This window comes from Bubalus bubalis, chromosome 20 (genome assembly GCF_019923935.1).
Source record: "Bubalus bubalis isolate 160015118507 breed Murrah chromosome 20, NDDB_SH_1, whole genome shotgun sequence".
NCBI lineage: Eukaryota > Metazoa > Chordata > Mammalia > Artiodactyla > Bovidae > Bubalus > Bubalus bubalis.
In genome coordinates this window covers 56,391,754-56,415,708 of record NC_059176.1, presented here as the reverse complement: position 1 = coordinate 56,415,708, position 23,955 = coordinate 56,391,754, and the positions used below count along the sequence as shown (strand labels likewise).

At 48.3% G+C, this 23,955-nt stretch overlaps 1 protein-coding gene across 1 annotated transcript in view; it reads left to right on the top strand.

Moving 5' to 3' along the window:
• Positions 1–1,592: 1,592 nt before the first annotated feature.
• RGMA (repulsive guidance molecule BMP co-receptor a) overlaps positions 1,593–23,955 on the top strand; it is a 50,678-nt gene continuing 28,315 nt past the window's right edge. The window contains exon 1 of the mRNA XM_006078764.4: positions 1,593–1,742. Within this exon, the coding sequence (XP_006078826.1) occupies positions 1,729–1,742 (14 nt within the window). The 5' untranslated portion in view covers positions 1,593–1,728. The remainder of the gene's footprint in view (positions 1,743–23,955) is intronic.

Sequence of the window (23,955 nt, the reverse complement as noted above, 5' to 3'; positions counted from 1 at the left end):
TTTCACCAACTGTTAGGGCTGGATCTCTCCCCCTCCGGCTCCCTCTCCCAACATCTAGCACAACTCCTCTATTTATAGGTGAGGAAACTGAGGCCCAGCAAAGCTGAAACTCTTGCCCAAGGTCAAAGCTAATTATAGAAACCAGCGATCCCAACACCCAATCTCTTCCTGCTAAATCACATGGATTTTATTTATATCCCAGCTATAGACTATCTCAATGCCAATAAAACACAGAATATAGAGTTCAAACCACATCCCTCAGGACCACAAGCATAAACAACGATCATGTTTTAATGTAGATAATACCTTTTTATTTTGCAAATCCAAAGAGGTCTCATCACATCCAAATCCAAAGACGGCTTGTTTTCTGTTAAAAAAAAAAAAAAAAAAAAAAAAAAAAAACACGCCAAGGGCATCACCCCGTCTGAAATGCTCTGGCCAATTTCTCCAGCCGCGCAACGCTAACAGGGGCGTGAGCTGTGTGCTCAGGCTGACTTCAGGGCCCAGCTGCAGTTTCAGATTTTGCGGGCGATGGGGTGGCTCCTTGTGTGTCACTGCAGGGATCCGGATCTTTCTCCGGATTCCGGAAGCCTCTGGGGAATTTATCGCAGCTCAAGTGGCCGTGTTCTCGCCAGTGTGTGCGTGCGCCGCGCGGTGAAACATTTCTTTTGAAAAGCCCGTGAGAATCCACTTGCAATCCGCGCGTGTGCTGGTAAAAGGGCAGAGCAAGGAGAAAGACCCGCAGCGGAGCACACCCCGACCCGAGGTGACCGCTGGGGAGCGGCTGCAAGGTGGAGGGGACGTAATATAGTCGTCTTTATTCTCTAGATATGCCTCAGCTTTGTACGTAACAATGTATTCGTGCATTACACATTTAACATACGTGTGTTGGTTTTCCAACAGAAGAGTCTTAAAACAAACATCTCAGTCTGCAACAAAGGTGTGTCTCTGGAGAGAGCAGCGGCATTTCTCCTGGAAGCGAAGGTCTATTCCAGAAACCTCAGAGCAACTGCCCCCGACCCCGCCCCGGTCCCTGACCCTTGGACCACCTTGGAAAGGATGATGGAAACGTGCTCTCCAGGGCATCCTAGAGGGAGATTAGGAAAGTTGGAGGCGCCTCGAGTGTCGCCGCACTTGTCGCCCGCGCCCCCCTGACCCGGGCGCGGTTTAGGGAAGTCTCGATTTGCAGCGTGCGCACCCCCAGCCCACCCCTCAACCGGTGCTGATGCGGGAAGGTGCGGCCGCGGAGGACAGGGCAATCTGAGTCCGCACCTCCGCCTCCTCTCCCGCCCCCTCCCCGCCGGCCCCGCCCGCCTCGCCCCCCGCCCGCGCCCTGGGCGCCCGGCCGGCCCCCTCCCCTCCGCGCGCAAACGAACCTCGCGACGCCGAGCGCTCGGCGGCGGCGGCGGGCGGGGGCCGGGCGAGGGAGGGGGCTGGCCCGAGCAGCCCGACTCGGCAGTTGTCTCCCGAGCGCCGGCTGCGCCTCCCGAGCCTCTGGGCTGGGGAAGCACTCGCGGTTCGCTCTCGGGCCGGCTCCTCCAGGCGCTCGCAGGCATGCAGCCCGGGAGCAGGCGGCGCGCCCCGGGCCGCTGCTGAAACGGCCGGGGTGGCGGGGACCAGCGCCTGCCGAGCCCCTCCCACCTTGCCCCGGGGCCGAGAGCGGCGCCCCGGCACCCCCTCTTCTCCCGCCGCCCGGCCAGCGCCACCCCCCGCGGGCTGCAGGGGCTCATGCAGCCGCCAAGGTAAGCGCGCGCCGGGAGCCTGACCGACCCGGCTCTGACAGCCCCGAGGCGCCGCCGCCGCCACTTGCCCGGGCCACCGCACCGCTTTGGTTCCCCACCTCTCCCCCCGCTCCAACCCTGCGTCTCATCTTGCTTTCATCTTGCCCAGATTTGGAGCTTTGCTGCGACTCGATCGCTTGAGCTCTTGGCAGCAGTAAAGTTTTTGTGGTTTGGTATTTGTTCTTTTTTTTCCCTAAAATGCTCTTCCCCGGCAGGCTGCAGCGCGCGCGGTTGGGCACACCCGGAGACCGTCTGTACACTGTGCGCGTGCTGGGAGCTCCGTTTCTCCCGCGCTGCCACCTCCTCCTCGGGCGGCCCTTCCGATCGGCCCGCGGGGCCTGAGACCGAGCGGGCCACCCGGCCGTCCCGCCGTGAGCCTTCACTGGCCGGACTCGCCCGGGCCGCGTCCCCCTGCCCTGCGCCAGGCTACCTAGTTAGAGCCGCGGCTCGAGCGCCGGCCCCGGGGGCATCGACGCTGCGCTCCGTGTGGGCTCGGGTCCGAGTGGTCCCTTGCCTGGAAGGGCAGGTGCGCAGGAAGATGAGGGGCTTGGGCTGAATGCTTAAGGGGTAGGATCCCGGGGGGCCCTGGTGTTCCTGAGCGGACAGGTGGACCCGGCGAGCTCCGAGCAGAGAAGGCTCCGCGCGTGGTTCGAGCCGTGGCCCATCCCAGCGGAAGCGCTGGGGCAGGGGAACAGGTGTACCCAGGGGGAGGGCCGATGAAGGGGGCTCCCCCGTGCAATTCTTGATTGCAGCCTGTTAATGTGATTGCGTTAGATTTGCTCGGACGTAGAGTCAATTCCCCCAGATTTAGATTTTTTTTTTTTTTTTTTCTGATGGGAGCCTGCGAGCTGCTATTATGTGATGTGGTTTCGGAAGGCGTCGGATTGTATTTATTTTTATAAATCGGGTGTCTTGCGGACGGATTAGGGGACATCGCGCCATCTAGCGGAAATGATGAGCCGCGCGTTTTTTTTAGGCCTCGAAGTTGAATGTTCTCAAAGTGGAGACTCGGGGCGTCTCTCTGGGCGGCAGGAGCTAACCCAGGGACGAGTTTTCCCTGCTGTATTTATTTACCTTCCGGCTGAGCTGAAGCGCAGCGGCGACAGAGCTCCGCGCACCCAGCTCACGGGTCAGAATTGCAGGTCGCACTGAGTGTGGCAGGCTTTCACCTGGAGAAGATCCGTCACCTTCTCCTTCTGGCTTAAGGGTCCTCTCTCACAAGCATAGGGCTTCCACCTGCCAATGCTGGAGGCGCACGAGACATGAGTTCCATCCCTAGGTGGGCAAGATCCCCTGGAGGAGGAAATGGCAACCCACTTCAGTATTGTTGCCTGGACAATTCCCTGGACAGAGGAGCCTGGCGAGCTAGAGTAAGTGGGGTTGCAAAGCGTGGGACATGACTTGGCGACTGAGCACACAGCACAGACATGACCTAGAATGTCACCAGGGTGAGCCTGTGCCTGTTCTCTGGACACGTGTCGCAGAAATTAGCAAAACCTGTGCCCCGACTGTGATCTTCTCCTGTGCATCACACACACGAATGATTTGTCAGGGGAGTCTTGAGCCCTGACCCCCTATAAAAGAGGTGGGCTGTGCTCTGGAGGGCAGCTGAAGGAGAACTGGAAAAGAGTCTGGCACAAATCCATCCAGAAGAGATATACTATACAAAAATGGCTTTTTTTTTTTTTTGCACAGAGACTTCCTGCTGTCCCACTACCAGGGCAAGCAACTAGCAGGCCTCCCTTATAAGGGACACGATCGACAATTAGCAACTGGGGCAGACTTTGTTGGATGGCAAACAGAGCGGACAAAGGCTGTGGGTGGGGCACCCACACAGCCAGGCGGGCTCCACCGTCTCCCGGAGCCTGGTTTTTGCTGCCACCTTCCAGGGCAGATGATATTAGCAATGCGCTGGACTCTCCCTGTTCTGAAGAGTCAGCTGGTTCCTTGTAGAGCGGTGTGGTGCTCTCCTTGTGGGGAGGGTCCTTGCCCCCTCGAGAGCCTCTGAGCTGTGGTGGTGGTGAGGGAGGTCCCCAGCATCCTTTTTTCAATAACCCTGCTCCCACCCTTTCCCTCTCAGATGGCAGACAGGCGCCTATGCTCCGAGCAGACATTCCAAAGGAGAGGCGGCTTCTCCGCCCACTCCCCACACTATCGCAAACTGTGTCCCCCTTTGCGGGTGTTTAGTTAATAACTAGATTTAAGACAAAAAGGGTCTTGCCGTAACCTGGCATCTTATTCAAAGAGGGCTTCTGTGACCTTCACTAGAAAACCTCTGTCTGCTTTCTCTCCTTCTAAGCCTCTCTGAGGCCTGATTCAATCCCTCCCCAGTGTGTGTAATAATACACAGCGGAGGATGAGAAGCCCCTAGTTCACATGCCCCTTGACTTGGCTGTTAAACCAGCCCATGGGGGCCAGATAGAGGAGTCCTTAGGTGAGGAGATACGAAACAAAATGATCAGGCACGGAGCGTTCCTAACACAGGGACGGGGCGGCGGGGTCTCAAGTCACTCTCACAGTGATGCTCGCTGCTTCTAGGGAAGCGTTCAGGAAGAGGTGCTGACATTTCCGCCTCTCAAAACTGATGCCTAGAGAGGTGGAGAGGTGGAGCCAAGGTTCTGCAAGTTTAAAGGGCTTTTTTCCCTTCAGCCTTGCTACCAAGCGAATTAAACTCAAGCACTTGCTTTTGCCAAGTGTGGTCCCCAAATTAAGTCATGTCTTAGAGGGGTACTCTCTCCCAAAGTCTGCCACCCAGGAAGAGAGGCAGGATATACCCAAATGAAACTGAGCTTGAACAGAGTGCAGGCTTATTGCCACCTCTTCCGTGAAACAAAAGGGCACCCCTCCTTAAAGATCACTGTTCTAGAACTTGACTTATAATATCAAGTGTAAGTTCACCCAACTTTTAAGTGTCTGCAGTATCCTTGTGGCTCTCCGGGAGAATGGCTTTGCTTTTCAAACAACATTCATTATTCATTCAACAAACTTAACAGAGACTTAACTTGAAGAGGGGAGATCCAGCGTTTCAGATGACAGGCCTCTCCTTTCCTCCTTTTGACTGAGTGACAGTTTCAGCCTCCCTTCCCTTAGCAACGTTGCTCTGAAGAGCGACGAACAGGACGGTGGAAAAAATTTAAGGACTGCCTTGCCCAAGTGTGCAGACAAAGTCAGTCAGAAGTCAGTTTCCTTGGTGAAAAAATGAACATCTTTTACAAGGATGACAGTTTCTTAGCCAGATCTGACCCATAAGGAGAAAATGCGATATCACATTAGAGCCTAAGGATCAGGAGGCAAGAATGCCCACTGAGGTGTGAAACTTTATAATTCTAAGGGCTAGAGGAAAGAAATTTTGTGATTTGGGCAGAAATTGGGAAAAAATGCCAAATGCAAATATCTTACAGCCCCCTTTGAAAGATTTAAGAATTTGTCTCTGTGGCTTAGAGGGTAAAGAATCTGCCCACAATGTGAGAGACTCAGGTTTGATCCCTGGGTCGGCAAGATCCTCTGGAGAAGGGAATGACTGCTCACTCCAGTATTCTTTCCTGGAGAATTCCATGGACAGAGGAGCCTGGGGGGGCTACAGTCCGCAGGGTCACAGAGAGTCAGACATGATTGAATGACAGTTTCATCGATTCTGCAGCCGTTTTGGAGAAGGAAATGACAACCCATTCCAGTATTCTTGCCTGGATAATCCCATGGACAGAGGAGCCTGGTGGCCTCCAGTCCATGGAGTCGCAAGAGTCGGACACAACTTAGCAACTAAACCACCACCACCAAAAGATTAAAAGTCACTGCTACTAGACAAACATAAATGCATGCTACATACCTTATAAAATTATTATATCCAGATTTACTACAGTAAAGAATGAAAGTGCTGCAGACACTGTTTATGCAGAAAACTATGATAAAATTGCCAGTTGAGTTTACTTGTCTTTTTTCGATTGTTTTGTTTAAAGCAACACTCCAAGATGAAGAGCTTTCAGGAATCAGGATCCTGGGTTTGTCAGAGTCTGAAAATCTGGCAGAAACTTGAAAACAAAAGATTCCGTCAACAATCTGATAAAACACAGCCAAGTCTTTTAGATTCTGTGTCCTTCACAGGACACGCAGCAGGATGAGCGTATACAAGTACCAGTGCCCTAAAGTTTGTTCACTTCTATCTCACTAGGGCATCTTGTGGGCTTCGCAGGTGGTGCTAGTGGTAAAGAGGCCACCTGTCAATGCAGGAGACAAAAGAGACTGGAGTTCAATGCCTGGGTCGGGACGATCCCCTGGGGGAGGGCATGGTAACCCACTCCAGTATTCTTGCCTGGAGAATCCCTTGGACAGAGTAGCCTGGCGGGCTGCAGTCCCTGGAGTTGCAAAGAGTGGGACACGACTGAGTGACTGAGCAGACCTGCATGCACAGGAACAAATCTGCTGGGCTGCTGAGGGTTTAGCTAAGCTACCCCGTGGTATCGCTGCCTCCGCATCTGTTTTGTTTGGCCAGGAGGGCTGTGGGGAGCTTAAATTGACACCAGCCCCCTCATGCAAGTGCACGCCCAAAATAGCAGCCAGGGGTCATGATCCACAGTCTCTCCTTCTCCCCAGGACCCACCACTTGTGCCCCCCCCTTAGCTGAGACTCCCTTCAGGCTCACCAGAAGCCCACATTTTTGGTTTTAATTGACCAATCTGGCCTTAGGTCAGGAACCCCAGCACCCTCTACCCACAGCCCCTAAAGGCGTGTGCCCCGAGTCCTGTCTCTCTGTTTGCCCTTGGCCGTGACCTCCCTGTGTGGCCCCCTGAGGTACACCAGGTCCGTCCTGCAGGACCTGTGAGTGGCCCACGTCCTTATTTCAGTTCGTCCCATGGTCTTCAGGTGAGCCGTGGCTTCCCACCTGGCAGCCGGTGCTCCAATGGCAGTGGACACACCCCGCATCAGAGTGGGGATTTGACAGGTCCTCGCACAAAAGCACGTGCGGATGCGAGTTTCATTCACAGAGTTGTAACAGCTACCAGGTTTCCTCAAAACAATGGGAACCTTGAAGAGAGTGAGAATTCATGTTTGTTTGGAAGTTTGGGTACATGACTTTCATTTGTGTGCTGTGCTGTGCTTAGTCACTCAGTCATGTCCGACTCTTTGAGACCCCATGGACTGTAGCCCACCAGGCTCCTCTGTCCATGGGATTCTCCAGGAAAGAGTAATGGAGTGGGTTGCCATGCCCTCCTCCAGGGGATCTTCCCAGTCCAGGGATCAAACCCAGGTCTCCCTTATTGCAGGTGGGTTCTTTACCGTCTGAGCCACATTTAATTTAATATCCTTTATGGAAAAGAGGTAAAATATAAATAATAAATAGAGTTTTAATACAACTCTGTTTTCTCACATGGGCTTCCATTTATGCAAGCACAAAGAAATACAGAGCTTTTAGGAGTTCCTGGGTGGTCTTATGGTTAGGATTTGGCATTTTCACTGCTGTGGTCCAGGTTCAATCCCTGGTCAAGGAACTGAGATCCTGCAACCTTCGTGGTGTGGCCAAAATTTAAAAATGGAAACTGTAGAGCTTGAGGACTGGCTCACCTGTAGATGTGAGGAGGTCCGTGATCGCTTCCCTCACAGGTCCAGACCTGCTAATAACCCCTCACTGCTAGGTTTGGTAGGTCATTTCTGCCACAGAACAAGGAGTTCATGGGAGCTTATGTTGTTTTACATCAGTCAGTACAGCTAAAATAGTTTGAAAGTCAAATTTCTGAATGCCAATTTCAAAGTGCTCCCCTTACTCGCCTTGGTTTTGTGTCCTTGGGTATCTCAAGGTCATATGGTAAGGAAAAGCTTGACACAACCCTCTTCAGACATGTGGTGAGGTTATAATTGCTTTGATTTTTCTCTGCTGAGAGCATTTTGATAGAGGAGATTCCTAAACTCCAAGCATCTGGTTTCTTCATGAGCAAATAGATGCTATTGTCAGAGTCTGCTGACTTGAGGGGTGCATTGCTAGGGAACGTATTGCTCCCAAAATGTACACACCTGGGCCAAGAATCAATGAGCGTAAAGCAAACCCAAGCCAAGATGACACCGAAACCGAACCAAGGTGGCGCCCAAGTCTTCCCGTTCTGGGTCAGTGACCAATCTCTAGATGGAAGCCCATCTGATTTTGAATTTAACACAGACTCTGAATGGCTTGAGGTCTGAAGGGACTCCAATGAATTGATATTGTAGATAGCATTCCCTAAACATCTTTTTGTGTAATATTTACCTGTCTGTCAGAGGCTGTCAGCTTCCCAGGTGGCTCAGGTGGTAAAGAACCCTCCTGCCAATGCAGGAGATGCAGACAGGAGATGAGGGTTCAATCCCTGGATCAGGAAAGATCCCCTGGAGGAATAAATGGCAACCCACTCCAGTATTCTTGCCTGGAGAATTCATGGACAGAGGAGCCTGGCGGGCAACAGTCCAAAGGGTCTCAAAGAATCAGATACGACTTAGCAACGGAGCATAACACACAGAGGCTATTAAGCCCAGGTAAGTGCTCTATGAAAACTCTATGAAAACTCGACCTAAAAATACCTAAAAGACAGAAAAAAACCTCTCTATTTCAACTTCCTAAGTTTTTATGGGGATACAGTAGGGGAGATGGTTCGGGAAATTTTTTCTTTTCTTAAAACATTTTAATATCTTTGTTTGTTTATGGAAAACAGTATATCTCTAAACATATGTGCATCTATAATCATGAGCCATCATTATATATATGGAGCGTATTATATGACTAACAGGGAAAAGTAAACCCTGGTGAAAATGTGAAATAACTATGATTTGGTGGGAAATACACTGAACTTGGCCCCACAAGACCTGGGTTTGAACCTCTCCCTGCCATTTATATTCTCAGTGACCTTGGACAAGTCACTTAATCTCCCTGAGTCTCAGTCTCCTCATTTGGAAACAGCTGTGTCCATCACTTTGTTGAAATGACCCTACAGTCATGTGGGAGACTTTGTCTTATACTGGTTGCTCAACAAAACTTGAGTATAACTGATAATGCACTTAGAACCCACCCAGAGGTCAAGGTTATCTGCAAGTCCTTGGGACTAATTCAGAAAGATAAACTGTACCCCAATATTCATAGCAGCATTACTTACAAATTGCCAAGATGTCAAAGCATCATTTACAGCAACATAGATAGATTTGGAGGGCGTTATGCTAAGCGAAGTACATCAGACAGAGAAAGACAAATACTGCATCATACCACTTATATGTGGAAGTTTAAAGATACAACAGACTAGTGAATATAACAAAATAAGAAGAAGCAGACTCACAGGTATAGAGAACAAACCTGTGGTTGTAAGTGGGGCTGGGGGAGTGGGAGGGACAAAGCACTGGGTGTGAGATAGGCTATAAGGATGTGTTTGTGCAACATGGGAAATAGAGCCAATATTTTGTAATAATTGGAAATGGAGTGTGACCTTTCAAAATTATATAAAAAGTAATTTTTTTTTATTTTTTTTTAAATTTTATTTTATTTTTAAACTTAACATAACTGTATTAGATTTGCCAAATATCAAAATGAATCCGCCGCAGGTATACATGTGTTCCCCATCCTGAACCCTCCTCCCTCCTCCCTCCCCATTCCATCCCTCTGGGTCGTCCCAGTGCACCAGCCCCAAGCATCCAGTATCGTGCATCGAACCTGGACTGGCAACTCATTTCATACATGATATTTTACATGTTTCAATGCCATTCTCCCAAATCTTCCCACCCTCTCCCTCTCCCACAGAGTCCATAAGACTGTTCTATACATCGGTGTCTCTTTTGCTGTCTCGTACACAGGGTTATTGTTACCATCTTTCTAAATTCCATATATATGCGTTAGTATACTGTATTGGTGTTTTTCTTTCTGGCTTACTTCACTCTGGATAATAGGCTCCAGTTTCATCCACCTCATTAGAACTGATTCAAATGTATTCTTTTTAATGGCTGAATAATACTCCATTGTGTATATGTACCACAGCTTTCTTATCCATTCATCTGCTGATGGACATCTAGGTTGCTTCCATGTCCTGGCTATTATAAACAGTGCTGCGATGAACATTGGGGTACTCGTGTCTCTTTCCCTTCTGGTTTTCTCAGTGTGTATGCCCAGCAGTGGGATTGCTGGATCATAAGGCATGTCTATTTCCAGTTTTTTAAGGAATCTCCACACTGTTCTCCATAGTGGCTGTATTAGTTTGCATTCCCACCAACAGTGTAAGAGGGTTCCCTTTTCTCCACACCCTCTCCAGCATTTATTACTTGTAGACTTTTGGATCGCAGCCATTCTGACTGGTGTGAAATGGTATCTCATAGTGGTTTTGATTTGCATTTCTCTGATAATGAGTGATGTTGAGCATCTTTTCATGTGTTTGTTAGCCATCTGTATGTCTTCTTTGGAGAAATGTCTATTTAGTTCTTTGGCCCATTTTTTGATTGGGTCATTTATTTTTCTGGAGTTGAGCTGGAGGAGTTGCTTGTATATTCTCGAGATTAGTTGTTTGTCAGTTGCTTCATTTGCTATTATCTTCTCCCATTCTGAAGGCTGTCTTTTCACCTTGCTAATAGTTTCCTTTGATGTGCAGAAGCTTTTAAGGTTAATTAGGTCCCATTTGTTTATTTTTGCTTTTATTTCCAATATTCTGGGAGGTGGGTCATAGAGGATCCTGCTGTGATGTATGTCAGAGAGTGTTTTGCCTATGTTCTCCTCTAGGAGTTTTATAGTTTCTGGTCTTACATTTAGATCTTTAATCCATTTTGAGTTTATTTTTGTGTATGGTGTTAGAAAGTGTTCTAGTTTCATTCTTTTACAAGTGGTTGACCGGAGTTCCCAGCACCACTTGTTAAAGAGATTGTCTTTAATCCATTGTATATTCTTGCCTCCTTTGTCGAAGATAAGGTGTCCATATGTGCGTGGATTTATCTCTGGGCTTTCTATTTTTTTTAATTTAAAAAACAAAATAAAAGTCCTTGGGGAATTCTGCGGATTTCCCCCCAATTCCCACACATCTAAAGGCTTGTAACCTATAGTAGATACTTTGTTACAATCAAAACAATGGTTCTTATTGGTAATATAAGAATGCTGCTGCTGCTGCTAAGTCACTTCAGTCGTGTCCGACTCTGTACGACCCCACAAACGGCAGCCCACCAGGCTCCCCCGTCCCTGGGATTGTCCAGGCAAGAACTAACATTGGCTATTACTTATCAACACTTACTCTATTCCTAGCATCTGTTCTAAGTGGTCTATCACTGTGTTAACTCATTTAATCTTCACAATAACCCTATGAGGCAGCCAAAGTATATCCCCATTTTTCAGTTGGGATAACTGAGCTTTAGTATCTGTTCAGACTTTGTGTTCTTGGCCAGCGTGCTATACTGACTCTCTAATGTAAAAGTGAAGACATTCCGTCAGCCTCCAACAAATTAAAAAAAGAAAACCATGGTGGTAGAGAAAGTGTCACATAAAGCAATAGATTGGTTTTTTCCTAGATTGGCACCCTTCCCCGCCACCCATCAGCTAGGGATCTTCTTTATTTCAGCTTTGCATTAGCCATTCTAAACAGTTTTGAATTTGATGAATAACTTGGTTATCTGTTCCTATTGCTAAATGCCTATGGTATTTGTGCTTGGCACCAACTTACTTGTTCATTAATCCAAATACCGTGGCCTTCTGCTGGTTGGGAGAGATGCAGATGCACTGTCAGTTCAAACAGTTGCCATTTGGTGGATAAATGGGTCCAAGCTGGTTCTTCTCCCAAGAACTTACTGGAATGAGAAGAGGAACATACTGGGTGGCCTGTTCTCCCTTATAGGAACCTGGGGCATCTTAGTATAGGCACCCAAAAGTTGTTTTAAAACGAGGCTACTAAGTGTTTTCAAGGTGTGGTTTCATGTATACGGTCATATTGCTGGGAATGATTGCTGAAGAACTTCATGCTGGCACTAAAACATACAAATGTCACTTTTCAAATAACATTTCCTACTTGCTCATCAACATTTCACTTGGGGGAACCCAGAAATGGTCCAGATGGGGCCCCAGAGTGGCTCCTCAGAGTCAGGTGTGGGCAAGGCCATTTAGTTACAGAGCTAATACCTGGTCACTGAATCCCTAGAGATACCAGACTGTGAAGCTGGGAGACACCACCCCCCAGGGGAGTGGGGCACCCAGGTCATGATTCTGTAGATTGAGAAGCTGTGGATCCAGAGATAGGATGGGACAGGGGCCACGCAGCTAGACGTAGAACTGCCCCAAACCCCAGGCCTCGCTGTTTCTCCATATCCACTTCAGTGTCTAAAAACTCTCAATCTCGGACTTCCCTGGCAGTCCAGTGGTTAAGACTCCGCACTTCCACTTCAGGGGGCACAAGTTCAATCCCTAGTGAGGAAACTAAGATCCCGCATGCCGCACCATGCTGCCAAAAAAAGAAAAATAAATAAAAACTCTCAATCTCAACACTGACAAGTAAGCAATTCACAAATGCTATCACTCTGTACTGACCTTTGTAGGCAGAATTGGCAGCTGTAGACCAACTAGTAGGTGTGGGCTGGAGTCACGGACAAGAACTGGAGAGGAAAGTGAGGAAGACTTTCATAAATGAAACTCCAACTATATACTAGTTGACAATCCCATCTAGGGAGAAAGGGAAGATGTAGCAAAAGAATGAATGAAGCTACTCCAGGAGCTTACTGAGAGTCTCAGCGGTCAAGAAGGAGAGGTACAAACAGATGAAAGGAGGGGCTTACATTATGGAAATGCGACCCCAAAAACTGTTAGTAGATCATATGAAGGCCTCCAGCTCAGCCTGAGATGAGACTGGGGCATCTCAAAGGGAATCCTTCCTTCTGTCCTGAATAAGATGAGCATGTATTAATAGATGGACAAGGGTCAGCAGAGGCAGACAGAAAACCCACCATCTCTGTGCCTGGGAAGGGGCCAGTGAGCTTATCAGAGGTGGCAGGTGACGGCTGGGAGTCACCCAGACCTGCCCAAACCCCACTCAGCTAGCTGGATGACCTGACGCAGATTACTTACCTTCCACCGTGTGCTGCTGCTGCTAAGTCGCTTTAGTCGTGTCCGACTCTGTGCGACCCCATAGACGGCAGCCCACCAGGCTCCCCCGTCCCTGGGATTCTCCAGGCAAGAACACTGGAGTGGGTTGCCATTTCCTTCTCCACCGTGTAAGTTGGGGTAAATGTGGATTTACTAACTTACAGATGAGAGAAGACAGAATACATGTTTTTGAAAATGGGAATTAAGTCCAGGAGAAAAAGAGGATATAATTTTGTAAAGGCAGTTGGCATTCCTTCACATGGACTATTTTATTTATTTTCATTTATTTTTAAAGTGGGGTATAGCTGACTCTGCCGACATAGGTCCATATAGTCAAGGCTATGGTCTTCCCGGTGGTCACGTACAGTTGTGAGAGCTGGACTGTAAAGAAGGCTGAGCACCGAAGAACTGATGCCTTCAAACTGTGGTGCTGGAGAAGACTCCTGAAACTCCCTTGGACAGCAAGGAACTCAAACCAGTCAATCTTAAAAGAAATCAACCCTGACTACTCACTGGAAGGAGACTGATGCTGAAGCTGAAGCTCCAGTATTTTGGTCACCTGATGCAAACAGCCAACTCATCACTGATGCAACATGAGCTTGGAAAGACTTTGAGAGATGGTGAGGAACAGGGAGGCCTGGCGTGCTGCAATCCCTGGGGTTGCAAAGAGTCGGACACAGCGGGGCGACTGAACAGCAACAGCGACATAGCTGGTGCACAGTATTATATGTTACAGGTGTATAACATAGTGATTCACAATTTGTCCAAGTTATTCTCCATTATTCTCCATCTATAGTTATTACAGAAATTGGCTATATCCCCCATGTTGTACAATATACCTTGAAGCTGTATCTCTTAATTCCTTACCCCTGTCGTGCCCCTCTCCACTCCCCTCTCCCCACAAGTAACCCTTAGTTGGCTCTCTGTAAATCTGAGTCTGCTTCTTTGTTCACATGGACTGTTTTATATTTAAATCTCTCTCTACGGACATATATCCCCTTTAGCTGGGGAACTCAGTTCTTAGTCTCTTCAGCTCCTGCCATGAGTGGAGGGATTTACAGGGCTATTTCACTGAGAGACAGAATGAAATAGGAAGTACCCGCTGGGGAGGGAGCATTTGGGGGCTTGCTAAGACTTTTTGGTAAAATGATAGCTAGCTAGCTAGAGAAATCGATTGATTGATTGATTTTATGTGTGCTTATTGCATATAGAAATATCTAGAAAGATACACATGAAACTGTAAATAGTCATGACCTCCAGGGATAGTGAATTTATTTCATTTAACAGGAAATTGATTTTTTTTTAATGTATGTATAATACTGTTTCAGTTTCTTGAAATAAATTTGATGTTAGATGGAGGGAAACAGAAAGTCCAGGAAATTTGCTCTCTCTGTGTTTTCTTTAAAAAAAAAAATCCTTTTTATATCTCTCCAGCATCATGAATATGCACATACATGTCTACCAGCAGGGGTGTGCTTCTGGAAGGTTCTGGGGCAGACACTCCACACAGATGTCCTCCAAAGAGGACCTCTGAGCAGGGGACTGGAAGAAACACAAGCTGGAATCAAGATTGCCAGGAGACATATCAATAACCTCAGATATGCAGATGACACCACCCTTATGGCAGAAAGTGAAGAGGAACTCAAAAGCCTCTTGATGAAAGTGAAAGTGGAGAGTGAAAAAGTTGGCTTAAAGCTCAACATTCAGAAAACAAAGATCATGGCATCCAGTCCCATCACTTCATGGGAAATAGATGGGGAAACAGTGGAAACAGTGTCAGACTTTATTTTTTGGGGTTCCAAAATCACTGCAGATGGTGACTGCAGCCATGAAATTAAAAGACGCTTACTCCTTGGAAGGAAAGTTATGACCAACCTAGATAGCATATTCAAAAGCAGAGACATTACTTTGCCAACAAAGGTCCATCTAGTCAAGGCTATGGTTTTTCCTGTGGTCATGTATGGATGCGAGAGTTGGACTGTGAAGAAAGCTGAGCGCCGAAGAATGGATGCTTTTGAACTGTGGTGTTGGAGAAGACTCTTGAGAGTCCCTTGGACTGCAAGGAGATCCAACCAGTCCATTCTGAAGGAGATCAGCCCTGGGATTTCTTTGGAAGGAATAATGCTAAAGCTGAAACTCCAGTACTTTGGCCACCTCATGTGAAGAGTTGACTCATTGGAAAAGACTCTGATGCTGGCAGGGATTGGGGGCAGGAGGAGAAGGGGACGACAGAGGATGAGATGGCTGGGTGGCATCACTGACTCGATGGACGTGAGTCTGAGTGAACTCCGGGAGTTGGTGATGGACAGGGAGGCCTGGCGTCGTGCTGCAGTTCATGGGGTCGCAAAGAGTCGGACACGACTGAGCGACTGAACTGAACTGAGCAGGGGTGCCAGCGCACGGGGCAGTCCCACGTGCCTTGTTGGCAGGTGGCATTTTGCCAGATGGTGCTGCAGTCCTGAGGCCACTAGTGATGTAGCTGCCAGCATACCTGGTGCTGATGACGTCTTGCTCTGCAGTCAGTGGTCCAGTTGCTTAAAGAAGCTACTGACAGAGACCCCAGTTCTGAAAGACTCCCCAGCCTTGTTAAGTCCCACGTTGATTTGTGGCAACCGAATGGGAAATAAATATGAGGCTCCTGAGACACCACACAAACACCACTCTCAAGAGTCCTCAAAAGTAGAATTCTTCATCTCCACATCTGACTGCCCCCCCGGGGTTCCAAGAGGGGGGTGCCGAACTGTCTGCTGCTCATCTGAGAACCCCCAAAACCTGCTCAGAGCCCAGTACTCAGTGAATGTTTGTTGAATGAATGAAACAGAAAAACTGATTAAAAGAATCTGCCTGGTAGCAGTGGAGGGATCTTACTAACCTAATCATAGACATTAAAAGACATGTGAAGAGTATTAGTTGTTCAGTTGTGTCCAACTCTTTGCGACCCCGCGGACCATAGCCCACCAGGCTCCTCTGTCCATGGGATTCTCCAGGCAAGAATACTGGAGGGGGTTGCTATTCCCTTCTCCAGGGCATCTTCCCAACCCAGAGATTGAACCAGGGTCTCTTGCATTGTAGGTGGATTCTTCACCCTCTGAGGCATCGGGCAAGCAAAAGACATGTCCAAGAGCAAATAAAATCTGCTAATGTGTTTTAAATCCATTGAGAGGTTTCAAAGTGAAGGTGAAATATTCATTCAGTTTCTAAAGAGAGCCATTGGAATGTCAGGGAAAGGTGTGTTTCAAAAATCCATTAAAATATTGTAAAAAAAAAAAAATCTGTGTGTTTTAATTAGTACAAATAAGCATCCCTCAGGGTGAGGGACAGAGCTCAGAACCAAGAAAGCCATGTGCACACAGAGAGAAAGGAAGCCTGAAGCAAAGGGAAAAAAAAAAAAAACCAACAAGATAAGCCAAAACGGGAACACACTGTAAGGCTTTCCAGAATCAACGGTAAAGAGGTTTTTTGATGCCAGAGTAAGGACAGTGAGAACCAGACTTTGGAAGAAGAGAAGCAGGGAGATTCCTGTGTCGTCATGGCAACAAACAGGTCAAGGAAAGCCTGGGGCCCTCTACCCCAGGACCATCTGGAGGAAAGGGAGAAGTGGCAATTAAAGATGGCAGTCATATCTCGGTGGCCAAAAAAGGCAACTTTCCTTCCACACTGGCCCTCGCCCAAGGGCGTACATGCCGGGCCTCCTGCCCACAAAGGAAGCCCACCCATCCAGGAAGAATCACATTTAATAGTCACTTTGGTGGAACAGATACTAAAAGGGTAGTGTCAGCAGGTACTTTGTAAAGTCCTAATTAACTGGCCAAAGCACAACACACTTTCTGAAAAGAGAACGTGAAACTGGACCAATCATCTATTAGCATTCCTCGAGGAGGTAGAAATAGGCCTGGAGAAACACAGGGAAGAATTATGTTTAGACGTTCAAAATTCCTTCTGACAAAGTTCCACCCCAAAGGTCATTTCCAACAGTAAGTTCCTCCAGAATGCAGGGGGAAATCGCCATGAATCGGAATTGTCCTTAGAGATAGGAAACAAAAAATATGATAAACAGGTACTTTTCTAAATGAAGAATTATAAACAGTGGGGATCCCCAAGGATTGCCAGTGCTCCCAGACTTTGTTTAAATGTCCATAGATCATCTGGAGGAATGAATGGTTCCAGGCCTGCAGATGAAATGGTTCCAGACTCTGTGGAGAGATGGCAAACAAATGGTGATTAACTGCAGGACCAGTTTATGAGTTTACAAGAAGATGCATATTAAGCTTTCGCAGGGGCAAGCCTCATCCAATGCACTTAGGAAAACATAATCCAAATTACAAAAATAACGGACTGTGTCCAGGCTGTTTATAGCTCCCAAGGAATCTTGAGGGTCTTTGCAAAATGTTTGTTTGCTAAAGGCCATGCAGGACCAAGCATTCAGAAATGGTATTGGACGCTAAGCCAAAAATAGTGCTCTCCCTGGGCTCTACCCAAACCTGGCAGTTTTATGACCTTCTTCTAGAGAAGAATATCTCAGAACTGTAGGAAGGTGAGTAATCACCCAAACAGAAGGCTTTCCCAAGAAGCTGGCCTGCTTCGTTCTTGAAGGATGTCAGCGTGGAAAGATGAAGCCAGAAAGGTGATATGATCAAAAGTCTATAAAACCTTAAAGGTTACGCACAGATTGAACTGCTCTAGTTCATCAAGTCTGAGATGGCCAGACTCAGTGTAGCCCTTGAAGTCTTAAAGACGAATTTGAGCTGTATGATGCAGGGAACTTAAATCCGGTGTTCTGTGACAACTTAGAGGGATGGCATGGGGTGGGAGGGAGGTTCAAGACGGAGGGGACCATGTACACCCATGGCCAATTCATGTTGATATATGGCAGAAACCAACACAATATTATAAAGTAATTATCCTCCAATTAAAAATACTTTTTTTAAAATAGAGGAATTTGAGGGATAATTACGAAAGAGGATTGGGTCCCACTAAACAACTGAGTTCCTCAAAATGTAGTACAGAGAAAATTTACTCAAATGTGAGGAGTGGAGGAGGCTCAAGAAATTTTGCCAGTAAATGAGTTTTTCCAGCCAAAAAAAAAAGAGTGCCATTTCCCACTCCAGGGGATCTTTCTGACCCAGAGATCTAACCCTCGACTCGACTCGTGCATTTCCCGCGCCTCCTGCATTGGCAGGCGGACCCATTACCACTAGCGCCACCTGGGAAGCCCAGTGGATTAAGAGCCGTTGACAACACAACAATGGAAATTGTGACAGACTATTTTCTTGGGCTCCAAAATCACTGCAGCCATGAAATTAAAACATGCTTGCTCCTTGGAAGAAAAGCTATGACCAACCTACACAGCATATTAAAAAGCAGAGACATTACTTTGCCAACAAAGGTACGTCTAGTCAAAACTATGGTTTTTTCAGTAGTCATGTGATGTGAGAGTTGGACTATAAAGAAAGCTGAGCACCAAAGAATTGATGCTTTTGAAATGTGGTGTTGGAGAGGACTCTAGAGAGTCCCTTGGACTGCAAGGAGATCAAACCAGACACTCCTAAAGGAAATCAGTCCTGAATATTCATTGGAAGGACTGATGCTGAAGCTGAAACTGCAGTATTTTGGCCACCTGTTGCAAAGAACTGACTCCTTGGAAGTGACCCTGATTCTGGGAAAGATTGAAGGCAGGAGGAGAAGGGGACAACAGAGGATGAGATGGTTTGATGGCATCACCGACTTGATGGACATGAGTTTGAGCAAGCTCCAGAAGTTGGTGAAGGACAGAGAGGCCCGGCATGCTGCAGTCCATGGGGTCACAAAGAGTCGGATACAACTGAGTGACTGAGCTGAACTGACAACACATCCCTGCACTTCTGAGGATGGCAAAAATACTTCCTGGGACCAGTATTGGACCTTAGCTTTCTCCCGGTTGGTCAGGAATCTGCCTAGACATGAGAAGACCCAAAATCAAACCAATTTCAGCAAAACTAGAACTTTGTTGGCTCCCATAGCTGGAACAGGCTCTTAGGTGGCTCCGAGGAGCTAAGACAAAGCTTCAGGGAGAATCACATGCTAAAGAGTGGTGTGGGGATGGTTAGCCCTGAAAATCTCCATCAGTTCCTGAAAAGCTCGCCAGACACAGTTCAAGTTTAATAATAAAGATATATATATGCCAATGCTGCAGATACAGCTTCAACCCACAGCACTCATCAACACTTGCCTTCCTGTCAGATTACTATCCCCAGATCCATCCTACAGAGGAATCAGAAATCAGAACTGGGCGCTTCCTCATGGCAACAGTCTCAGGACAGGTGCTGATTGGTCAGCTTGGGTCACATGCCAGTCTCTGCTTTAGTGAAAGCGATCGTTGGTTTCTCTGTCTTGCCTGGACTTTAAGTCCAAGAGGATGAACTGATTGAATCAACCTGGGTCTTATGTGCACCCAAGGTTGATGGAGGGTGATGGAACTTAAAACTTACAAGTCCCTACACATTTGTCACCTGGGAGAGCTCATTAAATATGCGGACACCCAAGGCTTTACCTCCTGAGATTCAAATTCAGATGCTCTAAGTGGCGCCTGCATGCTAAGTTGCTTCAGTCATGTCTGACTCTTTGCCACCCTATGGACTGTAGCCTGACAGGCTGCTCTGTCCATGGGATGCTCCAGGCAAGAACACTGGAGTGGGCTGCCATTCCCTCCTCAAGCAGATCTTCCCAATCCAGGGATCGAACCTGCGTCTCCTAAGTCTCCTGCTTTGGCAGGTGGATTCTTTACCACTAGCACCACCTGGGAAGCCCTGAGTGGCGCCTGGGCATCTGTATTATTGTTAAGTCCCCTGAGATGGGCTACCAAAGGAATAAATCCCTCTTCTTCAGGAGGCTTTGGGTGGCTCCTGATTCCTAAAGATGCACACCCTAGCAGAGCATGTGCTGGCCTTGCAGAGGCTTTCCCAGGCTCGTACTCTCTCTGTAGCCTCACCTCTTTCTCCTATAGCCATCATCAAGATCTTCCACCTCCTCAGACAAGCCACACCTTGGTAAATGGTATCTTTGGTGTTCCTTCTACCTGGAAGCCCTGCCCTGTGCCTCCTCCCTTGCCCACCATCTTCCCCTGGCACACACCCACACTGGGAGAACTTCCCATGCTGCACCCAAGAGTGGGCTGGAGGCCCCCGGTGCCTATGGGCCTCCCTGTCAGAGTCTGTTATTCCTTATTGAAAGAGATTGTTAAGTTTTATCTGTCTTGCCTTGACTTTAAGCCCAGTGTAGACTTGCTTCATTGGCATGAAAGACACATACAGCATGTCAGGGATGGGGTTTGGTGTGCTTGGCTCTGCAGTTTATTAGCTGGTAATTGGGTGAGTACTTAAGTTCACCCAGCCTCAGTTTCCTCATCTGCAAAATGGGGATCATAAGAGAAACTACCTTAGCGTAAAGTGTCTAGAAACGTAACGCACTTAGCCGGCACCTGACATAATATGAGAGCACATTGAAGCATGAGCCATTTCTATTATCATTCCTTTCTAAATTGTATTTATTTATTTGGCTGTACTGGGTCTTTGCTGCTGCGTAGCCTCTTCTCTGGTGGTGGCAAGCAGGGGCTGCTCTCTAGTAGCGGTGCACGGGCCTCTTATTGAAGCAGCTTCTCTTGTTGCAGGGCACAGGCTCTAGAGCGTGGGCTCAGTCCTTGTGGCCCACAGCTTAAAATTGTTCTGAGGCATGTGGGATCTTCTCAAATCAAGGATCGAACCTGCGTCTCCTACACTGGCAGGCAGATTATTTACCACTGAGCCACCAGGGAAGCCCCTGTTACTATCATTCTTACTGAAAATGAATCTTTGAAGACATCTTGCAAGATTTTGGGTCAAGCCTTCCCCGGGTAGTCAGCTGTTCACTTCTGACCTCTGCTTTCTCCCCTCACCTTCCTCTAATATCTATTTCTACCAGCAGTTCAGAAGACAGGAGTTACCTTATTGATTGCTTTGTCCCCCAGGGACTAGCATGCTCTAGTCCTAAATATGTATTTATTGACCGATGACTCAGGCCCTGGACTTGAGAACACCCTGTTCATACCCCAGAGGCTGGGGAAGCCAGAAATCCCTGTCCCAGGAGGGCTTCAACCTTATGTAGACCTTGCGTTCCAGGAGCCCTCTGCCCATTCATCACACAGCACCACCACCCCTCAAGGTGGAAAGGGAGAGATGGAGGGATGATGGTTCAGTGGGGCCGCCTCCAGAGCCAAGACTGAGGGAAAGGGAGCCGAAGCATGACAAAGTCTCCAGGGAAAATGCAGAGGTGGTCAGAAGGTAACGATAGCTGTTAGTCTTAAGTCAGCTACACGCGGAGTTAAGTGAATTTCTATGGTAAACGGAGTGCTAAGTTCCCAAACCCAACATTTCAAGAATTTCTTATTTTTGCAGAGAGCCGGGGAGTTGTCAATAATAAGCTGGTTGGTTTGGCCAGTATAGACAGATTCCTCAAGGTCAACACAACCCCATATTGCTCTATTTGTGGCTGAATTTCTCTTCATAGTCTTAGCTGTGTGAAAGCCAAATCTCTACTTTTACGATGTCCAAATTCAGCCTCACACATCTCTCCTTGTGAGAAGGAAGCCCTTTGTGTCCCCTGCCCAAATGATGCCCTTACGCTGTAGGAATTGGATCTCCTCCCCAAATGGCGGCCAGGCCCCAGCAGGAATGCTGGGGCGCGTCCACGGCCCAGTGTCCCTCCCGGATTGTACAGGCACACCTCATATTATTGCACTTCACAGACACTGCTTTCTTAAAAAAAAAAAAAATTGAAAGTCTTTGGCCACCCTGCATCCAGTAAGTTTATCGGTGCCATTTTTCCAACAGCATTTGCTTCACAGACTTTGTGTCTCTGTGTCTCATTTTGGTAATTCTCTCAGTCCTTCAACCTTTTTCTTTACTTATACATTTGTTAGGTGATCAGTGATCGTTGATGTTACTCTTGCAAAAAGACTCACTGAAGGCTCACTCAATGGTTAGCATTTTTTAGCAGCAAAGTATTTTTGTTTGTCTTGGTTTTTTTAATTTATTTTAATTGGAGATTAATTACTTTACAATATTGTGGTAGTTTTTGCCATACATTCACGGGAATCAGCCACAGGAGTACATGTGCCCCCCCACCCTGACCCTCCCTCCCACCTCTGTATACCAGGGCAAGTGCTTAGTCGCCCAGTCGTGTCTGACTCATTGTGACCCCATGGACCATAGCCCACCAGGCTGCCCTGTCCATGGGACTCTCCAGGCAAGAATACTGGGGTGGGTTACCATGCCCTCCTCCAGGGGATCTTCCCACCCCAGGGATTGAACCTGGGTCTTTTATATTTCCTGCATTGGCAGGCGGGTTCTTTACCACCAATGCCACCTGGTATACATATTGTCTTTTTGACATAATACGAATGCATACTTAAGAGAGTACTGCTGCTGCTGCTGCTAAGTCGCTTCAGTCGTGTCCGACTCTGTGCGACCCCATAGACGGCAGCCCACCAGGCTCTGCCATCCCTGGGATTCTCCAGGCAAGAACCCTGGAGTAGGTTTCGCCATTTCCTTCTCCAATTAACAGAGTACAGTATAGTGTAAACAACTTTGATATGCATTGGGAAGCAGAAAAAAAATCACATGACTTGCCCAGTTGCTTTGTACGTTTGTATTCAGTTGTGATCTTGGGGTGACAACATTATCAGCCTGCCCCTTACAGATGAAGACCCTGAAGTGTAGAGGCTCAAAGTCCTGCAGCCAAAGGCCCCCACTCTTGGGCAAGGACAGTGCCTGCAGGGCCTGCTCACAGGCCTCTTTCTCAGCCTCCCTGCAGGGTCCCCGAGTCCCATTCTCTGACCTGGAGACGCTGCAGCTGTGTGGGGGTGGGGCTGCTGGGAATGCTAATGGACCCTTTCTCTCTCATTAGCGAGAAGCTTTAGAACTAACTTGTGAAAGGCAGGATCTAGGGGAGGGTGTTAATTGGTGGACCTCAAAGGTGCCTCTGTGCAGCCTGGTTCTGGGCCCGCCTCACTGTGTTGGGGTCATCCTGCGATTCTAGAGAATAATTGTGGGTCTGGCTCCCAGTCCGGCCGGGCCTGAGAGGAATGCAATCTGAGATCTGGATTTTGAGGTGGTGGCCTTTCCCTAGACGAACCTCTAGCATTTTGCCAACCGGGGCTTAAAATAAATCCCTTTTTTTTTTTTTTTTTTTTTTGAGGGGGGAGGGGGTAATGATAATTAGAGCCTGTTGGACTGAGACCTAAATTTCTGAGAAAAGTATGGTGGTGCTCCAGATTGTAAGGGCCAGCAGTGGCCATCATGGCATTTTGCCCTGAGGGGACAACGGCTGGCTTTTGCCCCGTGGCCTGGCTGCTTGAGCTGTTAAGTCCTCTTTCCTACCTGTTTTGTGGAAGCCAATTTCAGCACTTTGACTGCTTCCGGTTGCATACAGACCTAGGGTCCTCTTCCCCTCGCCCAGAGCTTTCTCCGCTGCAGCTTCACTCCCTTGAAGGCCGGCAGCGTCCCAAAGGCAGACACGCAGCCCTGCGGCCTTCGCGGCCGGCAGCGAGTGACCGACTGCCGCAGTGCTTAAGAGAAACATCGGAGTGGGATAAAAACTCAGAAGTCTTTTTCAAAGAACCAGATGAGTAGGCTTGGAAGTGAGGTGAGGGGGTCGCTCAAAGAGTTTGACTAAACACACTTGCTCCGGCCTATTTGTGTTCCATCCAAAAGGCCTTTCTCAGGGGACCTTGCCAGTCTCTTTTAAATAGCCCAACAGCCGCAAGACAGCTGCGAGGTCTCGGGAATCTTGAGGAGGAGACATTTTACTCCTGGAAAAATAAGTGACCAAGTTAAAGGAAGTCACCACCCTGATGCCCTCCCAGGAGCGGCTTTGGTGGCCTTGCCCTGGCAGTGCCCGGTGTCTGGGCCCTGTGCACGAACCGCAGTATCCACGCCTCGGAGTGGGCGTGGGGGGGGGGGGTCGCTACCCTGCCGCCTCCGTTGGGCGGGGGCCCCAGCTCGGGGGCCACGGGATGGGGGGTGGGGAGATCCGGAGGGCCACCCACCCGCCCCACCCCGGACACATCAGAGGTGGATTTTTCAGCCTCCTGCACCCGGGACACATCGGAGT